Source organism: Podarcis muralis, chromosome 4 (genome assembly GCF_964188315.1).
Source record: "Podarcis muralis chromosome 4, rPodMur119.hap1.1, whole genome shotgun sequence".
Taxonomy (NCBI): domain Eukaryota; kingdom Metazoa; phylum Chordata; class Lepidosauria; order Squamata; family Lacertidae; genus Podarcis; species Podarcis muralis.
In genome coordinates, this window is record NC_135658.1 from 77,573,537 (window position 1) to 77,594,509 (window position 20,973).

Genomic DNA, 20,973 nt, shown 5'->3' on the forward strand with positions numbered 1-20,973 from the left:
CTCCTCGCCGCCGCCGCCCCGCCTCTCGCCGCCCGACTCGCCCACCTCCCTCCAGGCAACATCTCGCGGCACACCAGGCAACGTCTCGCGGCACACTAGTGTGCCGCGGAACACCGGTTGGGAAACACTGCCTTAGGAAATGTTCTTGCATAATGAGGGGATGAACAGCAAGATATGGATGCTTAAAGCAAACACACCATCTTTTCCTTCACCTGAGTCAACAAAATAACCTAAGTCTGACCCTGGCCCTCTGTGTTGCAGGAGTACCAAATGCTTTTTCGCTTGACAATTAACATCTATAGATCACTAATGACAATGGAAGTGTACAGGTGTGAAATGTGGTGTAATCCACACTGAAGCTGGGAAGAGACAGATTTACAACACACTCATTTTCTCTGTACAGTCAAGTTTTGTTTTTGTTTCACTTCATTTCACCCTTTGTATTCTTATATTTTTGCTTCCGATTGTCAACTGGTTGTACCAGTGACGCTCTTAATGCTTTATGTGTATTTAAAGCTTTAGTTCATAACAGCTATTTAGAAAATAATCTTGAGTGCCCATGGGCACCCTCCATTCTGCTGCCATTTTCTGCAGCTAAAATTGGCTTGATTTTTCTGAGAATAATGATACCGACTCACTTAACATGCAGGTGGCATATGCCAAACAAAAACTATAAGCAGACTATATATTCATCAGATGCCTACATTTGTTATCTTTTAGCTGCAACCTAAAAGTTTATTTGCCCTGACCTTTGGCAGCATCTGATTGGAGTTAGTTTATTTGTTTCGCTTACTTGGTGTTCAGCTGTTAGATCTGCTGTTGTTTTATGTTTATATTCACTGGTTCTTATTTTGTTGTAATGGATTGCACCTATTTGTTGTGGGCTGCCTTGGAGACTTATATTTGGTGGAAATGTGGAATATAACACTTTGAAATTCTCTTTCATATTTACCCGGAAACAAATTCCTGCTGAGTTCAGCAAGACTCAGTTCCTAGTAGGGATGCTCTGGAACTTTTGACCCTTCAGAATTATTATTTTTTAAATGCCTGCTCCAAAGGTCTTATCTTACTACACTAGGGATTATATAGCTATATCTGAAATTTCATGCATATCAGTTAATATCTTGACCCTCCTCCACTGAAATTGTAAACCAGTGACAGCCATCACAGTCAATCATAGCCTTAAGGATCTTTAATTGTAAAGTTTGTTATCTATCCATCTGTCTATCATCCAACAGCAAACTTTATCCCAAAACACCATCTGCTCTAGACTGGGGGGGGGGGGCAACATTAAATGTTGTGTTGTAGCTGCTATGTGAACGATGGAAGGTGAGGCAGGAATCTGCTTTTAGATCAATGAAGTTGTGATATGACATTAAATCAGCCTGATTTACAGAAATAGCAACATGTTAAATCTGGGACTTCTCCTCTGCCTGTTCCAGCTTTTGTTTCGTGTGTGTGTGTGTGTGTGTGTGTGTGTCCCCCTGTGCCCCCTACAACCAGATGCAGTAAAAGCCCTGCAGAAAATAATAAAGAGATGATTAAGCATGCCAGTCTCTCGATCGCTCTGTATGGTAGTTAATGATGACATTTTTGGAAGTTATGGTTGCCTGATATAAAACACGCAATTCTATTTATGGAGTGTAGCATGATAAACTGTCAAATACTGAATACCATATGCAAACAGCTTTTTGAAGAATTTCTAAGCGACTTTTCCCTGACTGAGGTTACATAAGCTAATTCTCTCTTTCCGCATCTAAGCTCGGAATAGTGGTCTTGCTATTGAAACTGCTCTCCCTCACGCACCACAAGTTCTCTTTCCATTTTAATTTTTGTTTGTTTAAAATAGTATAATAAAGTAAGCCTAATAATTCAAGCAAGCCTAGGACAATTGTTCCCAATTGTTTTTTTTAACAAAGCTAGCAAAATGCTTTCAGTCATGGGGAGAATATAGAATGAAGGAGTGGTTGCTGGAAGATATGTCTATTTCAGGGGGAGAAAAGAGAGAAAATTTCTTCTGCAGCAGAGAAATATTGGGCCATCTTGCTTCTCTGTCTATGGAGCTCAGGCTACTTTATTTTGGGCATGATAAACAAGATTTGCTACCACATGCGGAGCACCACTTCTTAAAATGGGGGCTAGACTTGGTAATCCCAGTTCCTTAGTGGGAGCGATTTTGCTTCCTCTCCCCCTTCAAAAAAAAAAGAGTCCTGTCAATTGCATCCTGTTTCAAATAGGTTTCATGGGACAAAACAAACTATGGAGAATTCAGCCTGATCCTGTCTGTGTATTATTTGCCCTTCACTCCCTGCAGAGTTCAAGATGTTACTGAAGGTGGGGTTTTTTTAAGGATAACAATTGGACATACTTACCTATTCCATTGACATCTTGTGCCTTTAAAGGGATTAAATGCCCTTTGAGTCATTCCCTACTTTCCCCTGTAAAAGCATTAACCAGAGACAAAAAGACGACTCCTGATATCAACTGTTAAAAATAGGACACAATAATCATGCGTTCTGCTTCTTATCGTTCATATTATGACCATTTCTATTGTCAACCAAATAGCAGTGACATTTACTTTTTCCAAATGGCATAGAAAAGCTGTTCTGTCCAGTAACTTCTGTCTATTTCTTCAGGAAACCTAGAGCATAATTGTGTCCATGTTTACTCAGAAGTATACCAGTGGTAAGGGTGGGTAGGACTGGAGACTTAGTGTTGCAAGTAAGTGACCTGTTTAAGTGCCTGGTTTATACATGTGTCTAATAAGGGAGCAAAACAGAAACTGCCAATTTCAAAACTGTTCCATTAAGTAGTTGATGTTTTGCCATAAAAGCTGTGTGAGCCAACTGGCCCATTTCTTTTCTGAGGTGAGGGAGGAATTATGTTGTTGTTTAGTCGTGTCCGACTCTTCGTGACCCCATGGACCAGAGCACGCCAGGCACTCCTGTCTTCCACTGCCTCCCGCAGTTTGGTCAAACTCATGCTGGTAGCTTCGAGAACACTGTCCAACCATCTGGTCCTCTGTCGTCCCCTTCTCCTTGTGCCCTCCATCTTTCCCAACATCAGGGTCTTTTCCAGGGAGTCTTCTCTTCTCATGAGGTGGCCAAAGTATTGGTGCCTCAGCTTCAGGATCTGTCCTTCCAGTGAGCACTCAGGGCTGATTTCCTTAAGAATGGATAGGTTTGATCCTCTTGCAGTCCATGGGACTCTCAAGAGTCTCCTCCAGCACCATAATTCAAAAGCATCAATTCTTTGGCGATCAGCCTTCTTTATGGTCCAGCTCTCACTTCCATACATCGGAGGAATTATACTCCTGAGTAGTAGAATCACTCTGGTTAAAATATTGTCAGCATATAACACTTTATTTGCTACCTCAGAGATGGGAAATACTTCAACAAGAGATATGCAAAATATGCAAAAACCATCCATGCACTTTTCAGCTGCAAGCATGCACTTTTTTCTGGATACAATTGCATTTGCAGAGTTGGAGGCTTTGAACATTTGTAAAGCGGGGCTTGCAGTTCAGCTGCACGTTACACGTTGCTTTGTGGAATATGGAGTTTATATTTGTCTTTAGTCCTGTCAGGATTGAGAAAGGGCCCCCAACTGGGGGCGGGCATCACCCAAACTTAGTTTTAAAAGTAATCTGTGGAGAAAAGGGAAGGTGAAATTTGAGTGGAGTTACTATGAATTAAATATAGGGCTTTGTTTCTGCGGAAAATAGCATTTCGTGTTTGGAGCCAACCTTGCCAATTACTGAAATGTGCCCCCCCAACAGCTTTCTGCCTTAAAACAGTTCCCCACCGCTTCCCCTAATGGCTGGACAGTGTTGCGAAAAAGGGATGGGGGAGTGTGGTCCAGCTGTGGCTTTTGATACCATACCATCTAGTGATTATAAGTTTCTGAATTGGCTCTGTGATTTGGAAGTTTGGGGCATGGTGATATAGTTGTTCCATTCTTAACTTGCAGGGCTGTTTCCAGAAGGGATTTTTTCCTTCATTCCCTGCTCGACGCTTCTGCTATGGGTACCCTCAGCTTGTCGTTTGTACTTTCAGATATGTGGGGATTTGGCTGACATCAGAATTAGGTGAAGTGCTGGAAGTCTGGACTTTGTGAAAGAAAAAAAAAAGCAAAGCTGGATGATGGTCAGTAATAGGAAACTCAGGTCTAACAACGTGGAGTTTCTGTGGGTAAAACAGTTCACAGATTCAGAGAGGTGGTATTCCATCTGTTTGTGATGGCTGTGTACTTCTCATGGACCAAGTTTGCAAATTGGGGTGTTCCTTGATCTGGTTTTGTTCCTGGGTGCCCAACTCTAAAGTACCTTTTACTGATTTCCTTTCAGCTGTTTCTTTTTGGAATTTTACGTATTGAATTGCATTTGGGGAAAGTCTATTCCTAATCACCATATTCGGCAAATAACTTTTGCAGTTAACTGACGGTACCGACTTGTATGACCCAAAACTATGACTGAATAATAAAACAGCTGGCCAGACTCTCTCCTATATAACAGATAAAATACCGGGGAGTGTAGGCTAACAGAAGAGCCACTGCTTTCAGCAGTTCTGTTCCTTCATCCAGAGAATACCAAGAGTTTAAATTGCTGAAATGAAGTAACTAATCAGCAGAGCCTGTGAATGTGCAAAAACATGTGAAGGCTTGGTATAAACCTGCTTTCGTTGCAAATTGAGTGTTGCAAACTATAATTAGAAAATGGCATAAGTCTGCAGAAACAGGTATCTTTATCTGCTGCCAAAGTATATGGAATGAAAAGTACAGATTTCTGCATAGCACTGAATGTTGCCAGCTATGTCAGTGCTGCTGAGATGGGTTTGTTTGTTTGTTTGTTTGTTTGTTGTTTGTTTGTTTTGGAGGGGGGGACTTGAGCAGGAAACACTGACTCTCGGCCAATGTTAGAAACTCTGATATATAAGCTAGGTGCCAAATGGCTCCTTAAACCAGGGTTACGGTCGCCAAAACGGAATGTCTAGCTGCCATTTGGGGACCAGACGGCTCAAAAGTCGTATTTTTCAGCACAACTTTTTGGTTCCTGAAATTCGTTCTGATTGGGCAGATAAAATACCATGGATAGAATACTACAGGATGTGTTGCTAGTGTGTGAAAGCAGTCAAGATCCAAGGATCCCCAGGCATGCAACTCCAGATGGTGGATATGTCAGGTGCGTCATGGCGCCTGGGCATCTTCACTTGGTCACAAGTGGCTGATAGCCAGGTGAAAAATGCACCTGGCAAATTTTGAATGCTGCTCCAGACAGTGACCTATTTCAGCTATTATGACTCCTGAATACCAAATTCTGAACCAATATTGTAGTGTATTTGAAACTTCATTCACAAGAAGATTCAGTACTAAGAAACGTAATTTGTTATAAGCTTTCATGAATTTTTATTGAATGCATCTGCAGCCAGTTCAGTTAAATGTTGAACTTTTATTTGTAATACAGAAGCAAACATGGTCATGGGCTGCATTCCCTTCCATGACAGTATATAGTCCCATCAGAGCTGACCAGAATCCCACCATGGTCCTTGCTGTATGCTAGGCCTGTGGTTCTTAACTCTCGCTCTGCTTGTCATAACATTGAGCATTTTGCTAGTATTGCATAAATCTTTACAAGCAGTGAGTTTCCTTCCTTCTCTTCCATATTGAAAAGTTTAAAAAGTCGTCCTTACAGTGGCCAAATGTTTGCAGATGTCGAGGTATTTAATAGAAGGTAGGTTGCAATCTTCAATTCAAGCATTATTTCACTATTGAATTGTTAGTTACTGGAACATATCAAGGGCCTTGTTTTGCGGAAATTTGTTCATGGGTTTTTGTTGGTTTAGGGCTGGTTCCTGATGTTAATTGCACTCTCTCACTGTTGTTAGAAGGGACTTGTTATAAATATTTGGAAATCTTAATTGCTAGAAGTGTGTACATTGAAGTGGAAAATGGCTTAGTCACTGCCATTGAATGCGGAAATAATGAGGTCATTAACCTGAGATATGTACTTTGTCCAATTACTACCCATTCTCTTGATAGTAATATCTCTCCAGTTACCATCTCTGGTTCCTTTTAATAGTGCTCTGTATGTTGATACACAAGACATTGTTCAGTGGCGGTCGGGAAGTTTTCATCATAGATCAGACCGTGGCCAACTTCTACTGCAGACTGAAGTAGTGTTTTCCTGCAATTGTATCACACACCACAATAGCTTGGTTTCTTTGCTGTCACTTCGCCAGCTTGCATGGCCACTGACTTTTAGGCTAGAGGGAAGTCTTTAGTTACAGTTCTTTAGATAAGCACACGGAAAGATGGGAAAGGGAGTTAGCTGTGGAACGTATCGGGAGGAATCACTGACATTTTCCTCATTTAGTTAATGTGACACTTGAAGCTCCGTAGATTAATTTGACAAGCATACTTGTGTGTCATCCCCACCCACCCCTTTCCTCCTGCTGCAGTTTCAACTCAGGTTTTGTACAGCAGATTTTTGTTTATGCCATTTAGGTGAATAATCTGCCAGAATGCATCAGGTATATTCAGCTACCCCTAGACAGGCGTTTAACTTGAACTATTTTCGGTGTGTAATTAAGCGGTGATGTAGTCAACCCAAAATGGCTTGTGCGAGAGACAACTGTTTAGAATAGGATTTATTTTTAAAATACCTTGTGTTTTTGTCTGCTCGTATCAGAATTATTTCCTTTATGTTAACCAAAGCACTTTAACTAGATCCTGTATCACACTGAAAGCCTGGGGAGGGGTCGGCTTCTTTCTCACTCTAGTTGTAGTCCAAATATATGTGTAAGATTATGGCTGGGTGGTTTTTTTCTATGTGTTGTCCTTGTTTTTCCACAGTTGAAATCCCAAACAGCGCTTGAATTTTGCTTGTCCCAGATAAACTGAGCCTGCAACCTAATTGAAATTCCATAATGAAATTCACTACCTTCAGAGGTTTACAAGCAAAATAACGTGTGTGTGTGTGTGTGTGTGTGTGTGTGTGTGTGTGTACAGGGAGCATTAAAGAATAGTTCCTGTGTTAGATCTTTATCACAGTAACATTTGAATTTAATATTACTGTTTGAGCTGGTGAAGGTTATATTACTCCTTCTGCTGCTAGCTGTTTAATAAATACCTTGGTACTCTGTTGCAGGTTGTGAAAGTATTGTGCTTCAAAACATTGCACTCCTGTGGGTTTTATTTTATCTTAAGTAATTGTTAGCTCCTTTTTCTGCTGCATATCAGACACAACTAAAAGCAAAATAGGAGATTATTAGGTGCACAGTACCTCTAAAATCTGAAATGCTGTGACGTTGAATATCCTGTGTTGACTCCTATCCAGAACCATACCTAGTGATTTCCCTACTGCTATACTCTGCAACTGAGATCTCGGTTTGGCTGCACATTAGCAAGTTGCACAAATTCACTGCATGTCACAATGTAGGTCATGTACATATTTTAGTGTCAAAATTTACCAATAAAATGTGCACAAATAATTTTGTGTATGTATTGTGCACGATCACACCATTTCTTGGTTTAAATGGTTTTTATTTTATGAAATTGCAGTGGAATCGGTTTGAATGTTAATGGGAGCCACGCAGAACCTTTAGACAACCAACTTTTGGTACCTTGTTTCAACTTCTTTCTCTGCAACTAAAATGGATTGAAAATCGGTTGGTTGCATTTTCAAAGAGTTGTTATTCCCACAATGCAATACTAACTGGTTATAAAAAGAGTAATTTCCTTTTCTATGCTGCCAACAGTTCTGTGTGTATTAATTCTCTAGTGACTTCGGAAAGAAATGCACTGAAAGGGCACATCAAAGCTTCATTTAGTAGCTAGCCTTCTGAGATGAAAAGGAAGCTTCTTAAAAAGTTACGGTTTTTTTTTCCTCCGGCAGTTTTCTGGCATCATAGAACAATTCTTCTATGTCTTCATTATTTTGTTGACACATCTAGGACTCGACTACATTGGCAAAGAAAAAACGTTTTATGTGTGTTATTTATGCATTCTAACACGGTGACACCAGAGGGCGCTGTGGGGTTCTGTTTTTGCCAACCTGATTTCTCAGGCAAAGTTTGCAACGTGTTTAAATGAAGCACTTCTTCTAGATCCAGCCCTAGCGTTTTCGAGTTCTGTATTAGATCTACAAACCATGTTTTGTTTCATGCTTTTTAGAAACTTTTATTTTATTTTTTTAACAGGTTTGGGGAAAACAAAGCGGAAGACGAGTGCCAGAGACGCCTCACCGACCCCTAGTACTGATGCTGAGTACCCATCGAACGGTAGCAACGCCGATCGGATTTATGATCTGAACATCCCAGCGTATGTTAAATTTGCCTATGTGGCAGAAAGGGAAGATGAACTCTCTCTCGTGAAAGGATCCCGAGTCATTGTTATGGAAAAGTGCAGCGATGGCTGGTGGAGAGGGAGTTACAACGGACAAATTGGATGGTTTCCTTCAAACTACGTGGTAGAAGAAGTCGAGGAAGCGACTGCCGATTCGCCGAGCTTTCTCAGCTTGAGGAAGGGAGCCTCCATGAGCAATGGCCAAGCCATGAAAGTACTTCACGTTGTTCAGACATTGTACCCCTTCAGTTCTGTCACAGAAGAAGAGCTCAACTTCGAGAAAGGCGAAACCATGGAAGTGATAGAGAAACCTGAGAATGACCCGGAATGGTGGAAATGTAAAAATTCCCGAGGGCAAATTGGCCTCGTTCCGAAAAACTATGTAGTAATCTTAAGTGATGGCCCTACAAGTAACAGTTCCCACCCGCCTCCGATAAGCTACACAGGGCCCTCTACTACGGGACGGTTTGCAGGAAGAGAATGGTATTATGGGAATGTTACTCGGCATCAGGCAGAATGTGCTCTAAACGAACGGGGAGCGGAAGGGGACTTCCTTGTCAGAGACAGTGAATCTTCGGTAAGTGGCACCCATTTCAGAATCTGAAATTTTGCAAAGTACTGTATTTCGATTTTGCAATGTATCGTGCAGTGTGTGTGTGTGTGTGTGTGTGAGAGAGAGAGAGAGAGAGAGAGAGAAATAGTACAGAAAGTGACCATTTCTCTTACGCTAAAGAAAGTGACCTACATCTCAAAATACCTTATATTGGTTAAAACTAATATATAAATATATTTGCTATATGCACAGACAGAGAAAAACAGAGCAAACCACTCTAGTATATGATGTGCAGTACATCTTAAAGGAGAAATGCAAATGGAACTTTCGGTGTCATTTTATACTTTTAAAAAAAAAATTGAATGCAGGTAGAGGTTCTGTTAAAAGCTTTTACAACGACTTTTCAGAGTCTATAAATTATTTCACAAAACAAGTTCTTAACTATGCCGATGCACCTGAGGTCATAACAAAATATTCGTGTGAAAGTTTTAATTGAGTTGGATTGTTAATACAATTTTCTTGGTTTTGTTTTGTTTCTGCTAGAATTATTTCCTTAATACAAATGAAATTCCAATATTGCAGTGTGTATTCTACATGCAAGCAGACTGTGTAAAAGTTCTCTCAGTTAAGTTCTCCTTTGCTTCTGGCTTCTTCATCGAAGTAACTTTGAAAGCTTCTAAGACAGAGGTCAGCAACCTTATCAGAGGATGTGCCGGCCGATGCTCGTCCGTCCCAAGGATGGGCCGGAGTGTGTATGTGCACGCACGCTCTTCCAGGTCAGAGGAGCACGCATGCGCACACACTATTTCCTGTGCTCCGACCCGGAAGTGCGCCAGAAATAGCGTGTGTGCATTCGCACAAGTGCTTCTGCGTCCCACATGCGTGTGCACACGCTATTTCTGGCGCACATCTGGGTCGGAGGAGCGCCCGGGCGCATGCGCACAGGCACCATCTACCCGGAACTCGCTCCCCGCACCAGTAAGAGCGGGGGGCGGCAGGGGTCACCATGGGCCGGTTAGACAAACCTTGTGGGCCGCTACTAGCCCTTGGGCCTTAGGTTGCTGACTCCTGATCTAAGAGAACAACCATGTTTGGTCTCTTGCAGCAAAGAGTAGAATTATGATCTTAGGCATATTTGGGAGTAATCTTCCTGAAATCTACGCATAGCTAAGGAGTTCTGTGGCACCTTTCAAAACGGACTACAGTGGTACCTCGGGTTACATACGCTTCAGGTTACAGATTCCGCTAACCCAGAAATATTACCTCAGTTAAGAACTTTGCTTCAGGATAAGAACAGAAATCGTGCTCCGGGGGTGCGGCAGCAGCGGGAGGCCCCATTAGCTAATGTGGTGCTTCAGGTTAAGAACATTTTCAGGTTAGGAACGGACCTCTGGAATGAATTAAGTACTTAACCAGAGGTACCACTGTAATTTATTGCAGCAACAGCTGTCATTGGACGCAGCTGAATAAACCTTCAGCTCTTTCTCAGATGGGCTTTTTATTCTCGCCACTTCCTGTGGGTTTCACACTCAGGCTTTCCCCAGCTACCACTTTGAGATGGACTGGATCTCAAATAACAATGAATGAAAAAGCCAGTATGTTTGGGTGGATTACAAATCTGTACACGTCCCCCGCTTATTTCAGAAGTTATTTTAATACGGTTTCTTAATTTGTTCTAGCCACCTTATATCACACTCGAGAATTTTGTTTGTATATTATAAACAGGAGATATTCTCTCATGTGTCAAGCCAGATTACTGAATTTCCTGTATCATTTATCATGTGTGTCTCCTCGGCTGCTGGCTTTGGCAGCAGTTGGTGGTTTTAATAACCATTCTCTAGCAACCTTGCAATTAGCTCTTTGCCCAGGGCAGCTAACTATTTCTGCCGGCAACTAGTTTGCCAGACCCGCTGCACAAGCTGTCCTATGTATGAGCCAGCTGGTAATATTTTTTCAGTAGTTGTGTACAAGACAGCTCAATCTGATTGTTCTTCCCTGCATATTTTTTTGCTTTGGGTTTTTTTGCACTAGCAGAGTTACTAAAATAGTCAACGGCCTAGTTTTACTGCTTTTCCCATCATGAGACTTTGTGTGTTCTGTTTTTTGAAGTCATCTTAAGGGGATAGCTTTGCTTGAGTGGTCAGGGCATGAAACTGAGTCCAGCTGCAGTAGAAGCAATCAAGGGAAAAAATTGTCAGGCTTCTATTCCACAGCAAGAGAATGGAGCATATAAACAAGAGATCTTATTTTGACCCTTTCAGCCTCCTGGGGGCAACGGATGTGCTTTGTACCAGCCTAAGATTGCTTCCTGGGAAAGCAGAGTAGGACACCCCCATTCTCTTCATTTTGCATTCCCCTATCCAGGATGAATAATTACACTTAGCTTTTAACTGCTTGTTTTAAAACAGGTAAGGTGAAATAACATAGTATACAATGCCAATAAAAAGGATACAATATAAAGGAGTAAGAATAAATGTGTGAGGATGTACGTTGGCCTGAAATTTGCAAGTTCCAAGGCAAAAATCAAATATATTTTCTACATTGGTATCTGAAGATATACTTTCAGCTTCCTGTGAAAGGGATGGCAGAAGGTAGATAAGGAAGGATCTAGATCTTATGCTTGACATGAAGTAGGACCACAAGATACTGAGGCTCCCCAGAACCTTCTAGGGTAGCTAGAAACGCAAGGAAAAATCTAAAGGTAAAGGGACCCCTGACCATTAGGTCCAGTCGTGGCCGACTCTGGGGTTGCGGCGCTCATCTCGCTTTACTGGCCGAGGGAGCCGACGTACAGCTTCCAGGTTTAACCCACAGCACCACCCGCGTCCCCTAAGGAAAAATCTAGCCTTGTGCTAATTGCTTCTCACTCATACTCTGTGTTCCTCACCTATAAAATATGAGATTAATTGATTTAACTAGCTGTTCGTGCAGCACTGCTGCAAACCTTTTAGAATTTTGCTCTAGCATCCCCCGTCAGATGTAAAGTAAAATTTGTAGTTGACTACGCAGGTTATCCCATTTTGTGATTCAGGGAGCAGTTCATTTTGCCCCTGAGCCAGTATTTTCCTTATGGTCAAGCTAGTGTTCCTCTAGCTACTGGGCTACTACTAAAATGAGGCTGCATTTTAAGCCGTATTTTAATTAACTGGTTTCCCCCCCATTACGTTTTATTGTAATTTATATTTGGTGTTAGCCATCCTGAGCCCGGCCCTGGCTGGGGAGGGCGGGGTATAAATAAAATTATTCTTATTCTTATTGACCTTGCGGGCTGGTAAACTCCATAGATGATTCCATGTGCAAATTAAAATAATAGGTTAACTTAAATATTTTAAAACAATGTAATAAATGTTTAAGTAAAATAAATATAAATAATTTTTAAACCTGGTTAATAGAGCCACATCCATTGACCAGAGACTTCCAGAGGGATGCAATGCACATTTTACTGCATGTAACAACACAAGCTGAAGGGACGCGGGTGGCGCTGTGGGTTAAAGCCTCAACGCCTAGAACTTGCCGATCGAAAGGTCGGCGGTTCGAATCCCCGCGGCGGGGTGCGCTCCCGTCGTTCGGTCCCAGCGCCTGCCAACCTAGCAGTTCGAAAGCACCCTCGGGTGCAAGTAGATGAATAGGGATCGCTTACCAGCAGGAAGGTAAACGGCGTTCCGTGTGCTGCGCTGGCTCGCCAGATGCAGCTTGTCACGCTGGCCACGTGACCCGGAAGTGTCTGCGGACAGCGCTGGCTCCCGGCCTATAGAGTGAGATGAGCGCACAACCCTAGAGTCTGGCAAGACTGGCCCGTACGGGCAGGGGTACCTTTACCTTTAAACAACACAAGCACAGCATTTGCCATTTTGTTATTAAACCCCCTCCAAAAGTATTATGCAACGTATAATATTTGCAATTTTTTGTGTTCAGCACACTTTAACGTACATCCTCTTATTGGTCCTTACAACCCTGTTGTAAGGCGAATTTTTATTGCCACCCCTTCTTTCAGATGAGGAGAGGGTGAACAAGACAGCAGTAGATGCCGAGTTCATGGCTAAGATGACATTTAAGTTGCCATTTGCTGTCCATACATAGCTCCAGGTTCTATGCCATTCTTGATAAACTATTAATTAATGGAATTAAATAAATAATATAATTAAGATGCTGCCTTTTGTGAGCTTGGGTTTAGAATGTGAGGTGGGGGAGTTGAACCCTGGAATATGGAGGCGTCTACAGTCCTTCACTTCCTCATGGAGTCCCTGGCAGCAGCTCAAGATCTGTGGAGGTGTTAGGAGACCTTAAGTGTTTGTGTGTATGCTCTAACTCTGCCTCCTCTCCCCCTCCCCTCGCCATAGCCTTTCAAAAGATAGTTGTATGAAGTGGTGAGCATTTTCTATCCATTGATGCTCCCCATGTCTTAGGTCTCTGCCTCATGCATCTCTTCTGTTTGCAATCCCCCAAGAATAATCCTTCCATAGGCCTTTAGTTACGAGGCAAATTAACCTTCCCACTGAATTTCAGACAGGGCAGGAAACCAGCTGTGGCTTCAAGTTCCCAAATTTGCTTTTCAGGCAACTTGCTACCTATGAATTCTCAGTTCTCTCTGCTGACTAAGAATGTCACCAGCGTGTTCCAAATGCGGAACGACCATGTTCAGAACCTGCTCTTACGAATTAGATGCACATTGCACAACCATCGTGATGGACAGCTGTCAAGAGGAACTTCCTTGAAAGTGGCTTGTTGTGTGGGAAATTAGTCTAAGAATCAGTCTAAGTACAAAGGCAAAGGCAATGTTCTTTTCTGTAGGAAGTCGGGCCATGGTATACTCTCGTAACTCAAGAATTGTCCACTGCTCAAAAACAGAACAGAGAGCTGTAGCTGCTCCCTTCGTTAAAATAATATGGGGAGGAAAGTTTTATTCTACACCTTAGAACCACATACACTGGAAGGATCTACAGCAAAGCCTCATACCACAGATGAGGGGAATTAAATGTTCATAGATATAGGTTAAATACATTTTGACTGAGTGGATTGGACTACAGTATGCGATTTTCAGTGTTTTGATTCTTCCAGAAGTGACTTAATGCATTACTTTGTCTACAAAATGAGGTAATAATTGAGGCTTTTGCTGAGAAGAGCTGTAAAGATCATGGTTATCTGAGAAAGCAAGACAGCAGAATCGTGGGCTGGCATGAAATTTTCTGTTTTTCCTTAGTCTACAAGAAATAGCGGGAAGGGGTGCAAAATAGGGCACACATTCTGCAAAATCACAATGTGACTGGCATTACCTTTTTTCTATGAGAAAGAGAGTGTAAAAAAGTGAATGCAGAAAATGTAGGTGCGTAAGTAACCTTTTGCACCATAAAGGTAAAGGGACCCCTGACCATTAGGTCCAGTCGTGGCCGACTCTGGGGTTGCGGCGCTCATCTCGCTTTATTGGCCGAGGGAGCCGGCGTACAGCTTCCAGGTCATGTGGCCAGAATGACTAAGCAGCTTCTGGCGAACCAGAGCAGCACACGGAAACGCCGTTTACCTTCCCGCCAGAGCGGTACCTGTTTATCTACTTGCACTTTGACGTGCTTTCGAACTGCTAGGTGGGCAGGAGCTGGGACCGAGCTACAGGAGCTCACCCCGTCAGGGGATTCGAACCGCCGACCTTCTGATCGGCAACTCCTAGCCTCTGTGGTTTAAACCACAGCGCCACCCACGTGCCTTTTGCGCCATACGATTTATAATATTCAAGCACTTTCCAACAATTTTACTATCAAGCAACTTCCTTTTGCAATAGCAGGTGGTGGGTTTTCATTGTGTTTTGGTTAATCCTTGTACAATATCATCACACATATTTGTTTAGGTTATTATGCCAGTGTGGATGGTGCAGGTCGGCTCTTCATTATAGTCTTCTAGGTGCCGCTTAGAAGCATTGACCCCTAGCAAATAACCAGTTCAGATGTGCCCTTAAAAGTGCCTGTGAGCTACTCTACAACTCCAGAAGCCCAAGCATGGGAAAGATTGCGTGCGAGCCATCCGACTGTAGCAGCTATGTCCAGTGGGAAAAGGAGCAGAAATATCTGCCAAGAGCTGAAACGAAAAAGGCAAACAGACACAAAATATAAAAATAAACACTCTTGGAACAAGTTCAAGGCAGACAGCAGGGAATAGTTTTAGGCTGCATTTTAACTTCAATGCAGTATATAGGATGACAGTGCTAAGATGCAAAAAGAGAGAGAGAGAGAGGTCTTAGACTTTAATGGAACTGTTTGCATTGTAGGGGGAAACAGTAATAAACAAGCCGAATCACTTTTACATTTTCTTCAAGTTTCCTCCGTTACCTAAAATATGAGCCCGTGGTGGGGAGGAGGAGAACAGGAGCCTGACATGTTTGCAGCAGCTGTTCAAGTTCTTCAGATTCTCCTATTTGACTGTGCTTCTCTCTCGAAAGAACTAAAGTGCCTTTTCGCTGCTTTTTTTTTTAAATGCCTAAGGACCCCAAAAGGATCTCATTTTTGTAGCCTGATGGAAGAAAAGTGACACGTACTTGTATTTTATATGTAAATTTAGGTAGTAAATCTTGGAACTGGGAAGACGATCATTGCTTTAATGTCAGTCCTTGAGTAGGAACTCATTTCAAGTGACAGAAAAGCCCTATTACGTTTTCCCTGTCTACCTTGTTAATAATTAGGCTGGAGCAGTTGCACGTCTCCTGTTCAAGGTATTCTTTCTCTCTCTCTCCCTTCCCACCCTCTTTCCCAGACACAATTATCTGCTGCTGCCACCATAGAAAGCAGCCACAGCACAGTGTTGATGTTGTTGCCCTAATACCGTGGGAAATACAGTGCAATCCTGGTGCAGGTGTCTCTGGCTTCCAGTCTAGTTTCCTTACAGCTCTGCCTATAATTACTTTTACTTTAATATTATAAATGGCTGCTCTAAGGCTTTCCCAATACCACAGTCTTTGGGAGAACACTTAGGGCAGTTCATACGCAGTCAGCTCTCGAAGGGAGGACCGGGGGAGCTGTGCTTTTGCCATACCATTCATCTGTCAGATTCCTATTTTGACAAATGACACATAACTTACATTTTTGTTATCACATAAATATAATATTAAAATTAGGTTCCAGTAGCCAGTAATGTCGCTTCTCGTACTTAAGTTATGATTTCCATGAATTACTCCCTTGTAATTTCAGTGATATATTTTTTTCTAATGGAATTTGTTGCTGGAAAATGACAGAGATTGTTAAGCCGTTTTAGTTATTTAAATAGAAAAGCCTAGAAATTTTCTTGATTCTTCTGAGACATTTGCTTCCTATCTCATTTTCATATTTTTCTACAGCACACACACACACCAACTTGGATTATACCAGTACGGTAATACAGTCATACCTTGGTTTTTGAACAGCTTAGTTCTTGAACGTTTTGGCTCCTGAACGCCGCAAACCCGGAAGTGACTGTTCCAGTTTGCGAACTATTTTTGGAAGCCGAACATCTGATAGGGCTTCCGATTGGCTGCAGGAGCTTCCTGCAGCCAATCAGAAGCCGCGCTTTGCTTTCTGAACATTTTGGAAGTCGAACGGACTTCCAGATTGGATTTCGTTCAACTTCCAAGGTACGACTGTAACTTGATGTTACAGTTCATGTTCTCTGCCTTGGTTCCAGGTAGTGTTGTCTAAGCGTACTTATTTCCACCTGGTGTGTGGAATCAGCCAGAAGTGTGTAGGTTGGCTGGCAATTTAGGAAAATTGGGCTGGATGTGGAACAGACAGCTACAACCAGAGGGGTCTAAATCACTGGAAATTCCAGATTGCCTGGATAGTGTAGTGGAAAACCTCCACCCATGAACAGAGTGTAATCCAAAATAACTGCCAGTAAAATTTATGTTACTGCTTTTTAGCTAAGAGCAATATGTAGCTCAGTCGACCTCATTGTTAAGGTGGAGCTAAAGATTTGAAATAATAGGCAGTTATCAATTAACACTGCAGTGTTTTTCAGTAGTTACTGCCAATTGAAATTAGTAGGGAAAGAGGTGCTTCTTTATATGCTAACCTTGTAAGCATCCTAAGTAATGGATATATTGGATATATGGATATATATGGATATATGTTTCTTACCTAGTTCTGTAGCTTGAAAGAAGCGCTTGGCAATCCATGGCTGGGCACACAAACTTAAATGAATTGTTTTGTCTGCTAGTATTTAACGTTGCTATTTCTTCTGCTCGTTTATACAACCCTGGCTTAATACATTGGCCTTAAATGTGTAAAACCAGATGGGAAGTTAATTGTAGCAAACAAAATAAATCTGGCACAGAAATGCATATCGGGAACTCGTCTACTTTTAAAAAGAGGCAGAAAAAAGGGGTGCTGTGCTGGTGACCAAGCAGAGGGAATAAATTCTGTCTGCACAAGTGTATAATATACACACTAAAAAATAAAGCAGGTGTTTGAAACACCCATTCCTGAAGAAATGTTGGCAGCTCAGTTTATGGTGGAATAAGAGACACCGATTTTAACTACCTTTTTTTGGTGAGTAATACAATACTGCAGATGTGCCATGTTGTTTAAAGTTAAATAGGATGAACTGTTAGGTCTTTTTATATGTATAAAAGCTACTTGCTACAGAATAAATCAAGAAAGGCCCTCTTGTGGCCATGGATTCAAACGGCATGCTTCTTTAGCTAGGCTCTTTCTTCATAGGAATATTTGGTATTTCCAAATGCATATAGACATACTTCTCTTGACACTTGTCGGCCTCTGGCTTTAAACCAACAGTGTTTGCATTCGAGGTGCATAATTTATATCTGTATATGGTGCTGTTGAGGTTCTTTCGCTTAACTAAAGATGCTGATTATGATGATAGTAATTCGTATTTCAAAGTACCCAGAACGCTGAGCCCAGTGGGGGGAAGCTCACTCGCAGCTCATTCACCTCGTAACATAGCAGGCTTTAAAACTGCACATTTGATATTATCATTTAACACTTCCTTTCCTTTTTCTCTTTGCAGCCCAGTGACTTTTCAGTATCTCTAAAGGCATCGGGGAAGAATAAACATTTCAAGGTGCAGCTGGTGGACAGTGTCTATTGCATTGGGCAGCGTCGATTTAATACTATGGATGAGTTGGTGGAACACTACAAAAAGGCTCCTATCTTCACCAGTGAACATGGGGAAAAGTTATATCTTGTGAAAGCACTTCAGTGACGTTGAAGATGGACTTGGGCCTGTTGGGGGCCTCTTATAACTTACAAGCCTTAGGTCCTAAATTCACTTTTATAGAGCAGAGCAGTCTACGCCAGTCTGAGACAGTCTTCAGAGAATGACCTCTTTCTAAAGTATTTGCTCTGTTGATTATATTCTTTCTCCTTCGTTTCCCCACCCCGTTTTTTTCTCTCTCTCTCTCTCTTTTTGCTTACTTGGTCTTTTTCCCCCCTCTCTCTCGAAAATTTGGTTGCTTCACGTTTCCCTCAGGTTGAAAATATCACTTAAGTGGCCATTCTTCCCTGGGTTCTACGCTCCTCTCTTCTGTGTACGTTTACATAGTTAGTTCACATAAACAAGGGGTTTTTTCTCAATTAAAAAACAGTGTTAACTTGTTCAGATAGCTCACGCTGGCAGAACTCATCATTAAGAGACTGGGCACAGTTTGAATGCACTGAACCTGCAGCTAACTAAGTGAAATATAGTAGACATAACAATTGTGGCTGTGAGTTCTGTAGCTATTTTGCTTACCAAGTAGTATACTCCAGAAATTCCTAGTTTCTAGAAGCACTCTTTACATTCTCTACTCAGCTATTACATTGCCTCCTTGATTCTTTGTGAAGAGTACACTAACTAAAGCATTTTGTAATAGTACTTCTTAAACTACTACGGTAAAAATTGTAGTAATAAGAAAACTATCTAGCATACTTTGACATGTAATTGCAACAGAGATGTTTCATTGAAAGTTGATTACTTAGAGAATCATTGAATTGTAATGGTTGAATGTTTTGGTAATCTACAACCAAATGTGCCATCCACATAATGCTTTCTTTTCTTGCCCTTCTGCTTGTTTGAATTAAACAATTATGTATTTAATTCTTAAAGTAATATGTATCTGTAGCTGATTGACACTAATACAGACATTTAATAAACATAGCTAATTATGGGCGGGTGGGGCTTCCAACACATAACATGCATACGTTTTATATATGCATAACGGAACAAAAATTCAGGGTTTACAAACGGTGATGTGATTGGTAGTAAGACACACAGAATGTTATATGAAGAAAATGCTTTCTTTTTCCTTTTTCTTTACTTTTAACCTTCTTATGGTTTTAAATATAGTCTTGATGGCACATTCCTGAAAATTGAAAAGGAAAAAAAAAAGGACCTTGATGATCCCAGAAACTTGCTTACCCAGCTTTTTGGATATTGTAATAAAAAAGGTATCATGTGAAGATGGAGTATTGAATTTATCCTTGGGTGATGACCTTAAGAGTCCTATAGCATGATGAAATGTGGTTAAATGTCACCATTTATATACTGACCGTGAGATTTAGGTAGTTTGATCAGATCAGCCAAAACAAATTGCAATGTTCTTCTTGTATTTAAATCTTGAATTCATGCCAAATGTGTGGACAGTTGCTTTGTTTGATTTCTTTGAATTCTAATATAATACTAACATTGGGGAACTGCTGCCTGTAGTCAAAGGGCCTCTCGCTGCAGTAGTCTTTCAGGTTCTTTTAACTCATGTCAGCAATGGCCATTGTACCTGATGGTCTTTTCTATATGTAAGTTACCTTCTCAAGATGATTAAAAGCCCACCACTCTTGAATTAGTTCCAATAGGCTTAGATGTCTTTAGAATGGGATTAGACAATTTCATGGGAAATGGGTCTATTTGCTGCAGTGGCTAAATGGAGAATCCATATTCCATCCTTATTCCTCTGGACACTGGTTGCTTGTGCAAAGGAAGGAGGACAAACCGTTAGCACAACATGATTGCCTTCAAGCCCTTCTTGCAGGCATCCGGTTGGCCAGTCTGGCAAAGAAGATGCTTGACTAGATGGACCTTTGGTAGAATCCAGCAGAGCAGCTGTGACATTCATCTGAATTTTATTGGGACACAGCTCACTGGAGTCACCTTAGATTCTGGCCCAGAGTATGTGTGTTAAACATATTTAGGCCACAGTAATTTATTCTGAAGTGCTCACATTGATGCTGATAGAACTTCCCTACAGTTGAAGGAAGGCTGGATGTTTACAGCCTTAAACTTCAGTGGTGCTAAATAGACTTGAGTCCAAGTATGATCACCGTTCTTATGTGCCACAGCTGCGAATGTGCTCCATTGCCAAGGGTCAGGAACAAATAAATTTCGAAGCCAAACCAGGAAATTGCCCCTTTAGCCTGGCAGAAGCTGGTGGCAGGCACATGAGAATCAGTTGACAGGGGATCCTTTTCTCCACACGGCAAATTTCTCCCACCATTTAATGACAGGATTAAGCTATACATGCAATAAACACTTTAGTGAAAACAATTTCAGCTCATCTGATGTGAATGTGGGTAATCTAATCTTATGAATGTCTGATGTATTTTGAATAAGTTCATGGGCTTCGTACAGAGGTAGATCCACAGACGTTCACCATGGTTTGTTTGTTTAAAAATAATAATTATAGTTTTACATTGTATTGCTTTTAAGTACACTATTTTCATTTCATTTTTTTTCTGTATTTATCTGATACATTCTTTTTCAATTGCTATTTTATATTTATTCAAGTTGAATAGTCTGAGTAAGCACTGTAGTTGAGAATATTTATGAATGAGTAAGAATGCAATGCACCAAAACTTTCTGATTCAGCCCTATTGAACTTTATTGCAACAGTGCTTGTGTAGTTCCTTATTAATTATGTTGAACACTTACTTTAAAAAAAAACCCTTTAGAGGTTGGGGTACTGAACTCTACAAATTACTTGGGTTGAACAGGATGCAATAAGTTTTATACAATGAGCTGTTGTTCTCCATGTTGCTTTCTATTTCAATACGACAAAATGTTTGCCTTTGTTGTTAAAATGCATTGATTGATTGATTGAGCTCTTGATAGTGAGATGTGAATCCTTTTTCTTCGAA

The 20,973-nt window shown here is 41.3% G+C and overlaps 1 protein-coding gene across 3 annotated transcripts in view; it reads left to right on the forward strand.

The window, feature by feature from the left end:
• The window catches only part of NCK2 (NCK adaptor protein 2), a 73,982-nt gene extending 54,677 nt beyond the window's left edge, over positions 1 to 19,305 (forward strand). For all 3 annotated transcript variants that reach the window (XM_028727968.2, XM_028727969.2, XM_077927627.1), the window contains 2 exons: positions 8,196 to 8,917; positions 17,876 to 19,305. In XM_028727968.2, the coding sequence (XP_028583801.1) occupies positions 8,196 to 8,917; positions 17,876 to 18,070 (917 nt within the window). In that variant the 3' untranslated portion in view covers positions 18,071 to 19,305. The remainder of the gene's footprint in view (positions 1 to 8,195; positions 8,918 to 17,875) is intronic.
• Positions 19,306 to 20,973: the final 1,668 nt, after the last annotated feature.